The following is a 10,587-nucleotide window of genomic DNA, read 5'->3' as shown; positions in this document are numbered from 1 at the left end:
GTAAATTTTATTAGTTGGAACTAAACAAGTTTACTTCTACCTATGTGACAGCTTTACATATTAAATCTAAGCGTAACAATATTTAACAAGTTGGTTGTTAAAACTACTCATAGAAAAAAAAAATTTTAAATGTAGAAAACTTCTTAATTTGTTTTGCATTTCTAGATGATTTAATAAATTTAAGCTATCAGAGCCATAAACTATTTACAATATATGTTTCATTTCAGCAATATACAAATAAACTCTTTGCAATATATGTTTCATATCAGCAATATGAAATTATGTTGTATTCAGTTCGTGTCGCAGCCTCCAGGTGCTAAAATTGCGACCTCAGGTGCACAGTGCTTCTTTCGGCGCTGTTTTGTTTTCTTCGGTTATCTTGCGATAACACAATAAAAATAATAAACAAGAATATTCTGGATTTGGAGGGGAACGGATTGGCCAGAAGATGGAGTTGGACTAATCTCCGACATTCGATATGCGACTCTGGTTTCCTTGCACAGCAACGGGCGATAAAGTGTAGGAATTTTTTTAAACATAATCGAACGGCGAATTTTCGAGTAGCAAAATCGCTAATTCTGAATTTGTTAGTGAGCCAATTCTGATAAGCGATTTAGGACTTATGTAGTAAAATATGCATGTACGCATATTACTTCAAACAGCTTATCGCAATTTCGCCAGTGAAGCAAACTTCAGCTAGATTGTTTAGAGGAATAAATATATTTATGATGCAAACTTATCGAGTCGCCCGAACGGCAAATAACCTCAAAAACAAACGAATAACAAGCGACTCAAAGGCCCCGCAAGACGTCCACTTCCTCGGGCATAGCGAAAACGCGTATCTCCTTTTCGGTCATCAGGTCCTGTAGCGAAGCTAGTTCTACTGGCAAAACCCTGGCGCCTTCCATCAGCAGGGACTTGTCCCAGGGACACTCGTCCATGGCCATTACAAGGACGTCCTTGCTGCGCTTAAATGAGGCATTCGTTTTGGATAGGCACATCATGTACAAGCGCCAATAGATGGAGTTCCTGCGCAGTATGCGATAGTGCTCTTCCTCGACCTCCAAACGATCTACATTGGTCGGGAGAAAAGTCTCGATCATGCTAATCAAACGATTGCACACCGCCATCCGCGTGGCTTCTTTCGAAAACTTATCGTTGTCATCTACGATCCCAAAGCGATGGTGAACCGCAACGACCAAGTGGACCAGTGAGGCGACGCCAGCCTTGGTGCGTATGAGCCGGCTCCGCTGCCTGTACCACATAATCGTTTTTAGGCTGGACCACATCTGTAGAAACACCATATTTCGTGGAAACTCTTCGAGTCCTTTCTCGAGCAGTTCATCTAGCTTGATCATTTTGAATCCAGTATAGAATTCAACTTGGCCAAATACTAAAAAGGACAATCGCAGATGTAGCATCTGTATTTCCATGATCTGCTCCCTAATGAAACGCTTTCTTTCGCTGTCCTTGACGGCCTCGGGACCAAATTGGTCATTCTGCAGGTCATTGAGCCACTTTCTAGCCTCCTTACGACGACGATTATTCAGCACTTCGATCAAACAGATAGCACGCAAGAGGATGAGCAATTTGTTGGGCAGGAAGTACTCCTCCAAAGTCATCTCAGCTGGCTGTGTATCGAGGGCATTTAGTTCCGCTCGCACCATTACCTCTGCGTTTCTCAGGCCTTCCAAAACCTGTTTCTTGGAGTGGACAGTTTTCTGGTTTATTGGGACATGTTTTCCCAAACACAGTGAAACGAGTATGCCGATGGCCTCAGCTTGGCGGCCTTTATGTATATGCAATTCTGCACAAACTAAATAGAGATGCATTGTGTCCACGCAACTAATGTGGCTGGATTCCTCTGATTTTTTTGTGACGATCCTACCCATTATGGAAAAGGCCATGCGGTAATTCTTAGCCTCAATTTCGCACAAGGCCTGCTCCGTGTAGAAACCGACAACATTCCGATTATCCGTCAAATTTATCAGTTTGCGGATCCGTGTGCGTTTATTTTTAAAGTACTTTTTCGTTAGCTTGCCCATAGACTTGTGCAGGATTATTAGGAGTTTTTGGAATCGCAGATACAGAATCAGTAACAATCGTCGCTTGGGCTCATCGCCGTTAAAGATTTCGGCGCATTTGAGTAGCATCTTACTCACGGTAGCCGCATACAGTTTATGGCCCACAAGGTGCGGCATGTAGCTGGGAGTCACGGACATCTCTCTGGCCAAGTTGATCATGGCTGCATCAAATTCATATTGCAAAGAGGCCACTGCATAGGAGTGCCTATCTACCATGGCAGCGAAAAGCATTTCAATGGCCTCCGACTCCCCGAAGTCCTCAATGCAAGGATTCAATTTGTCCGCCAAACAAGCGCTGCGAATCAGGGGCAGTTTCATTAGTTGAACAACAACGAGCACCAGGTGCAACCGATTGTTCAGCGACTTGAGTGCGTGTACATATGGGACAAGTTTGTCGCTGCCAAAGTATCGTTCGTCGTTCATTTTGTCCTTGAAGACATCAGTCGACGAAGCCCGCCTGTCTTTCAACGGCAGGAAGCAGTATGACTGCCTAAGCTGCTCCACTCGCGCCCAGATCTCGGGCATCGGCATTCCCGAGCGCAGCACCACTTCCTCGAATCCAATCAATGGTTGTTCTCTTGCTGCACGTGCTCCTAGGCATTCGAACGTCAGGTACGGGAAATTCAACTCCATAGACAAACGAATCAGAGCAAACATCCAGTTAGTATGGCCCGATTGGCGTAGAAATAGTAAGCAGTTGTGAAAAAGTTTTAGCATTATCTCATCTGTCTCCTTCATGATGAATCTTCGGGTGATTTCATCGTTGTGTCCCACATGCATGCGGCGCATGCTGTACTCGTAAATCCGGAGCACAGCGGACACGTTGCAACACGCCATGTCGCCTTGGGTGACCATAATTAGATTGCTCCACAGTGTGTACTGGAATGGGTTTCTCTTCAGCATTTTCTCGAATCGCCGAGCGACCTGAATAAATGAATTTTGTGTATATTGATAAAATATGTTCTTTTCTACATATATTCGTTTTAAGAAATTATTAAGAAAATTGCATGCTACTATGATAAATAGATGTGTTATTCTTTTTTCCCAAATACCAAAGATGTTCGTTGCAATTGCTTAATTAAATAAAAACTAAACGTATTTGGAACATATGCGCTGGCAAAGAAACGACCTTTCCACAAAACCCTGTGGAAATAAACCCATTTCTTACCTCGCTAGCCTGATAGGTGGCATTGGCTACGTGCGTGTAGAGCCGCAGAATCTGTTGATTGGACGGATGGTGCTCCAGGGCCGTTTCCAGGTTGTATATCTGTTGTTCCGCCACCGCCAGCCGATTGGCCTTGTCCAAGTTGAGATTGAGCAGACGGTGCAGCTGCAGCCAATGGTCCAGCACCTCGGGATCCTGCTGGACTAGCACTTTGGTGCGTGTGAGCTGCTCCTGCAGCCTGGACACCTCATCTTCGCCGGGTTCATCGACCAGTTTCTCTCTGACGTAGCGACTACGCTTCCGGGAAAATTTGGAGTGAGCCCTTGAGAAACCATGGGAATTGTATTCTCTATCCGACAGTCGTTTCATACGGCTTTTGTAGCGTGGTCGTGCGGGTTTTTTCAGGGTGGTGATGTGTCTATAGGAGCTGTTGCCCAACTTGTCCACATAAAACCCATCGGTGGCATCGAATTCTAGTGGTTTACCCGGGGGTAATTTCTTGGTTTTGGTAACCTCGTCTTCCTTGCGCTTGTCCGCCTCCTCCTCGGAGTGATCGCTGCTGGAGGAACTGTCCGATTCGGGTTCCTTAGTTGCTATATCCACATGTTTTTTGATGTAACTCTCGTTTTTTTTCCAATTCGCGCCAGTCGCCGGCTCCTCTTCACCTGGTTTCGTAGTCTTCTTCGCACTGCTGGCTGCTGGGGTCCGGCCACCACCGTAGGCGGGAAAGAGAGACATGTCAAATAGCTAATTTTGTTGCTAAACAACAAGTTGCTGAGAAATGATAGTCTCTTCAATGAAAATATTTATTTTGTTTATGTTGCGATATCTTAGAGGTGGGTTAATGTCGATTGGCAGCTTATCGAAAAAATAGCGCGGTTACAAACCAATTGGCTGGAATCTCCACTAATGCAGCTGTGCCTACAACCTACGTAAGTTACTTAAAATATTTAATTTTAATTGGCTCAAACGATATTATCATTCTATTATAAGCCAGCTAATATCTGCTAAGGTTTTTTATTTAACTAAATTGAAACCACTTTGATATTCATATTATAATATATATATATTTATTTAACTAAATTGAAACTAAATTGATATTCATATTATAACTCACCTACAGCGTTGCTCTTATGAAATACATTATAATACATTATACATTATATACATTTAAGTATTTATTTATATTCATATGTGTTCGTTTACTTTAAATATTACTTGTATTTTACTGAAAAATGAGCTAAAATTAAATTAGCAATATCAGCAGAGCTTCCTGCAAGTCTCCACTTTTGTAGACCTCTTAGCGGTGTTAGCAACCGGTTTCAGAAGGTCCGAAAAGGTTTTGAATTTTTGGGCATGATTTAACACTTAAAAGGATTTCCCGCCCACCCAAAAAAACTTAAGATACGAAGCTTCATATATATATAAATATATATATGTATATTTCTATAGATGGGCGAATAGCACCAAAGACGAAGTTTTACGTCAAGCACCGAATTTACGTTGTTTACGTGTAAAAAGAACTGAAAAACTTGTTCTTATTGGGTTGACCCATTAAATTGAAATTATTTTCGTTATACTAAACTAATTAGGCAGAGCTGTATGATATTTAAAGCCGCACGTTTTGACTTCTTTTATAACTTAGAAAGAAATCAACAGATATTTTTCTTAGCAATTGAATTGCAATTTGCCAATGCAGATTTAAATACTTGATAAATTCATAAAAGAGGTTCACTTAAGTATATTGATTTTAGCTCAAAAATATTATCTTGATTTATTTTGTAATTTGTTTTGAAACTTTATGCCAGCATCTGCATTATCTCCGTACCGAATATGTTCGAAATCAGCAGAGCATATTTGTTTATTACGAAAGTGCTTGAGGTCTTTATGCCACACATGATATCAGCGAATAATAATACTTAATGTCAGTCGATTTGCAGCTTAAGCTTTATGCTTACATCGATAACGAATTCAAGATGGGGGCGTGGCAGTGATTTCAGCTAGACTTCTTCCGCCTTCCCTTCCCTTTTCTTCCCATCCCATCCCTTTTCCCACCTTCCATATTTCCCCTCAGTGTTTTGTGCACTCTTTTCCATATACATATGTACTTCTTTACTTGATTTTTTTTTAACATCTCAAAGACGCTGTAAAATGCGCTCGTTTACACCTCAAGTGGCAATCATTTGCCATCGCCCCCAGTGACGTCGTTATCGTGGGGTTTCCTTGGCCACCCCCTTTGTCGCCGCCCGTCGCTAATCACCAGCTGTGAGAAAGTCGTCCTGCGAAGGGAGAAAGCACGGAGAGGGAGCAGCGAAAATGGGAGAAAGCGGGCGAGAGAAGCGTTGACTGCTGCTGTTGTTGATGATGATGAAGTGCCAGCAATGTGACAGTTACAGGATGAGACAGAGACAGATACAGCGGGCTAGAAAGAGAGACAGCCATGTGTGTGGGTGTGAGAGTGTGTGTGTGTGTGGCACAACAAAAGACGCCCACATACACACATTTGTACATAATAATGGGTAAACAACAGCAGCCCAATGACAATGACAAGGCAAATAGCGAGGAAAACTTCGCAAATGTCAGCTGGCGGTTGTCTCCCATAATTTTCCCAACCACCCCCACCACATTTCCCCCCGGCCGTGAATTTTCCCAGCAACACCACCACCGCCGGGAAAATCGAACAGTAATTACTTTAGGCTTTTCTGCCAGCATTGGCGGCAAGGCACAAAAAAAAAAAAATAAAAGCTAAGCAAGAAGATTAAAAACAGACATTAAAATGAAAACAAGTCGCAGTCGTCTAGCTTTAAAGTGCCAGACGGCTACAAAAGTTGCCACTGGCAACGGAAAACTGATGAGAGGGGCGTGGGCAGATCTGTCTAGCATCTGTGCACTGAGAATAAATGCGTGCGATTTGGATATAAATGCATTTGAGATACATACATAAAGTTATATGCATATATATTCTCTTGTATCTTCTTGTATACTTAAATCATAGCTTTAGTTCAGCACTGTCAAGTTTTTCTCTCGGTGCAGGGGTTAGTATATATCGCTTTATATTTACAGCTACTAAACTGTAATCGGGGCCACACACCGGAAGTTGAAATGACTTGAAAATTTATTGCATTTGCTGCACAACGCCGACAACGACAACAGTTTTGTTGCTGCTGCTGTTGCTGTTGCTGCTGTGCATCCAGCAGGCGAACGCTTGACTGGTTTTGGTGCTACCAACGCCATCGCCATCGCCATCGCATCGCCATTGCATCGCCAGCGTCAACGAAACGGAAGTGGCGCGGCAGTCAATTGGGAAGACAGGCCAGGACATGGCCGGAGGCACAACCGAGCTCTAGGGGGCTCAAGGGGGTGAAGGGGCTGAAGGGGCTGAAGGGGCTAAAGGGGGAATGCCCCTCATTGGAGGGGGTGGTTAGGAGGTGGCTCGACTCCAGAGGCGGCGATTGCAAAATTGAATAAGCCCACAGAACCCGATCCCTTGAGCTGAAGCGAAGCGGAGCAGAGCAACCGGAACAGGAATGCACCACTACACTGGGAAAAAAGTTGATCAACACTTGAATTTAAGGTAAGTGTGAACAGCATATGGTTAATATAAATATTCGAAGTCCCCAAGAATTCACAACTTTATTTAGATTCTAAGCTTTTCTTAAATTTTGTTGTTTCTTTTCAGCTTTATAGGAGTTATTATTATTTTGTTATTATTTTTAGTTTCTTTAATATAAAAATTCAGGGAATTTAATTTATTTATAAACTACATTATAGTCTTGGCTGTTTTGAAAAAACAACTCAGTTCGCTTGACATAAGCAAAGTGCATTTCTTTGGCCAAGTGACGATGCGATTCCCCCCAAACTCATACTCATCCTTATTCCGGTCGACGCGAATTTACGGCGATTTTTCCGTCACTGGCAGGACATTTTTCGTTGTCCCTTCCCCGGAATTGGCTGCTCCTGGGCCAAATGTCTCAAGTCGTGGCTGTCGGAGAATGTGAGACGAGACACTCCGGGACTGAGTGAGTGCATCCATCCTGTGCGCAGTTTACTGCTCATAAAAATCCATTAAATTATTCAAATTGCATAGGTAAAACAGTTTTTGTCCATACCCTCGTTTTCTTTTCTTTTTTTTTTCTATTTTTTTTTTTTTGGCGATGACGTCGACACACAAGCGGAGATTTTCCCGTTTTAGGTTTTTCCACCATGGCCAGGTTTTGTGTTTGATTTCCAGCCATTTTCCACTCCCCAGCCATTCTTTTTGCTTTTACTTTTGTTTTTGTTTCAGGTATTTTTCCGCGTTGGCTGCTTAAAATAAAAGACAGCCGGCGGTTGCAGCTGAAGAGCTTGAAGGATGGGAACGAGGATGAGGTTTTGCGGAGGAGGACATGGATAAGGATGGGATGCAGCCCAGTGGGGCATGCGTCAGAAAAACAACAACAAGGACCAGGAGGACTAGGCGAACTAGGAGGAGCACACATGCATCCACTTGGCTGCCAGCTTAGCCACACCACATCAGTTCCACCATTAGATCGCAGTCTGCACTGCAAACAATGGGATGCGTTCTTAAAAATACAGAACTGCTATTAATTATATTAATTAATTAATTATCGCAAGTAAATCACTGTTACTTTTGTGGAGGGAACAAATTTGATGGAAAATTAATAATTTTTATTAACATTCGATACAAATTGTTGTCCGTGCAGATGCAAACCAGAGCCAAACTCGAACTCAGACTGAAAGTCGGACCGACCAAACCAGATCCGAGCAGGCCAGACCAGAATAGCGCAGGTCAGGATGCCGGAGGAGGACTAACACGGACCGATGAGGAGGAGCTGGAGGAGCATGGAGGAGCCTGGGAAGAGGAGCTGCCATCGGCTGCACACTAAAATGTAGGCGGTTTGCGGCATCTCCACGTATGTTACCATGGCGGGATACCATGGGATACCATGGAAAATGCGCTCCAAATCGCCGGAAAAATCACGCTGAGCCAGATTCCGTTGGGAAATGAAAATCACCGCTGGTTGGGTTTTAGTTTGCGCTTAATCAAGATGAAAAAACGTCTAACATGAACTTGCCTTTGCAATTTCCATGTGCTTAATATTAGAAAAACTCCATGTGGAATATCTACAACTGTGTTTATAGGAAAATCTTTTAGAATTTTGTAATATTTTGATAATACTATATTATTTAGCCTTTGCCCCACTGTTGCAGGTGTAGAATGTGTGTTTTGCCCGGTTTGTGTGCTTGGCATTCTATTCACAGTCTGGTTAGCCCAGCGGCATATCTAATTATTTGCCCACAGAGTCATCAGCAAAACGCTCCAGCCCGCAATCCGCTCCAGCTCATGCTCCCCCGCTCCACCGATCCTCCTGCCCCTTCATTTGTGCCCTTTGTGGGGCCTCATTATGCTGGAAAATATAGAAAACGGATTTTGTAGTTTTGCCATCAGAGCTGCGGCTGTACACGGCCAAATATAACATTTTTTAGTAATTACATATTTGCACTGTTATTACCTGCATCGTGTTAAAAAAAAAAAAAACACCTACACCCGTGGCTTTTTGTTCTTTATTTATCTGTTGCATTGCATAATTACGCGAATGTGAATATAAAAGTGCGTAATGGATGCGGGTTGGCCATGTGGCCTATGTGCCCGGTGGGTGGCTGCTTCCAAGGACACCAACAGAATCCCGACCAGATTCCGCTCCAGCTGAATGTTAAAGGTTGAAGGCGTTGGCAAAAACCCACACGATGTCGACTGTCTCAGGGTTGAAGTAGAAAAATTATATACTCGCATAGGGGCGGATGTTTTTGGGCTAAAAAAAAACATCACGGTATGCTCGTGCTTGTGGCAAGATTAGCCGACTGAAAGGATGAAGATACAGATACAGGTTTGCAAAAAGTATGTGTACCCATACGCACAGGTAGGATCTTTTCCAAACAGCAAGGCACGTACTGGGGATTTTCGGAGGGGAACAAGTTAATTGTTATTGCATTTACCTGTTGTGTACCGTGATTTACATTGAAAACCAGCATTCAATATTTACTAAAGTTAGTTTGAAACATGCAACATTCTTAGATACTTAAAAAGATATTTAAATTTGACCTCTGTGAATATAAAAATATATTTAATATATATTTAATATATATAATATTTTTAGATTTGATATTAATAATTTAGTAAAGTTATTAGTTAATATAAATTCACGTAATCGAATGTATTTATTATGAATTTCTGATAAATATTGAAGTAAGTAATTTTCCATTTTCCAATTGGATTACCTTCTTAAATGGCCCTTGCATGGCTGAAATAAAGTGGGCCTCGTTCGAAATTGGATATGTGTGTTGGCTGTTTCGCTTGTGGCCGGAACCCTTTTGCTCGGTCCACGACGACATGGTCAGCCATGCGGAGCTCATATTAACCTGGTCGAAAAGCGGCTGCAGCGTCGATAAAAGAGCAATCTAACCGCTGCCCGGAGCAACGATTCCCGTTGCGATTCGATTCGTTTCGTCCCGTTTTGGCTCGAAAAGTAGGCAGCGCCATTTGAAAGCCCCGGCTAAACCGTCAATTTCAATGTAGGCACGACCAACCGTCCTGCTCCCAAGCCCATGTCCGTGCCCATGTCCTTGCCCATTCCCATTTCCATTTTCATTCCCATTCCCGCGCGTATCCTTGGGGATCGGGAGCTGGGGGCATGGACGATTCGCTGGCCAGGTGGGTCAGTGGTCATGTCATCGTCCTGTCGCCGTTTGGCTTGTGACACGTGGATTGGCGAGAGATTTCGCCGGCATTTCGTTACCCCTGTTGGCTTTCTGCATTCCCGTGTCCTTTTTTCGCCATTCACTTTCTCTGCTCCTGGATTACACGGGCTAATCCCATCAGCCAGGCTTAATTGTATTACAACAAATTATACAAAAATGGTGTGGCGATGAGCCTTAAATTGGAAAAATGCGCCCCACCTTTGTAGGTGTTAGTTAGTTGTTAAATACGGAATTTATTAATTTCTACTTCAATTTCACAGATGAATTAACCTTTTCAAGCTTCGTATTAAATATTAAAGGTGTCAGATGGCTACGCTTTAATGCGGATTTCACATAAATTAATTTATGTGTATATGAGTGTTTTTGTGCTTGTAAATGAAATTACGCAAATATAAATGCGGCTGGAAAATTGCCAAAAGTGTCATTTAGCATTTGCAGATATGGGTTTGACAGCGAAAGTTGCATTAAGTCGAATGCGAAATGCCCTAAAATGTTTTCATTTCGTTGCGCACAGCAGGCACAAATTTAGATCCGACTAGGGTATATATATATTCGTTATTATCTATCTAAATTTTAATA

The 10,587-nt window shown here is 42.6% G+C and overlaps 1 protein-coding gene across 1 annotated transcript; it reads right to left on the bottom strand.

The window, feature by feature from the left end:
* Positions 1-3: 3 nt before the first annotated feature.
* Positions 4-4,120, bottom strand: LOC6726005. The gene is made up of 2 exons (XM_016173934.3): positions 3,253-4,120; positions 4-3,008 (listed from the first exon to the last, which is right to left on the bottom strand). The coding sequence occupies exons 1-2, from the start codon at positions 3,985-3,987 to the stop codon at positions 792-794; spliced, it is 2,952 nt and encodes a 983-aa protein (XP_016039375.1). The 5' UTR covers positions 3,988-4,120; the 3' UTR covers positions 4-791.
* Positions 4,121-10,587: the final 6,467 nt, after the last annotated feature.

The sequence above is a fragment of the Drosophila simulans genome, chromosome X (genome assembly GCF_016746395.2).
Source record: "Drosophila simulans strain w501 chromosome X, Prin_Dsim_3.1, whole genome shotgun sequence".
Classification (NCBI taxonomy): Eukaryota; Metazoa; Arthropoda; class Insecta; order Diptera; family Drosophilidae; genus Drosophila; species Drosophila simulans.
The sequence above is the reverse complement of the archived record's forward strand: the minus strand, read 5'-3'. Positions and strand labels throughout refer to the sequence as shown.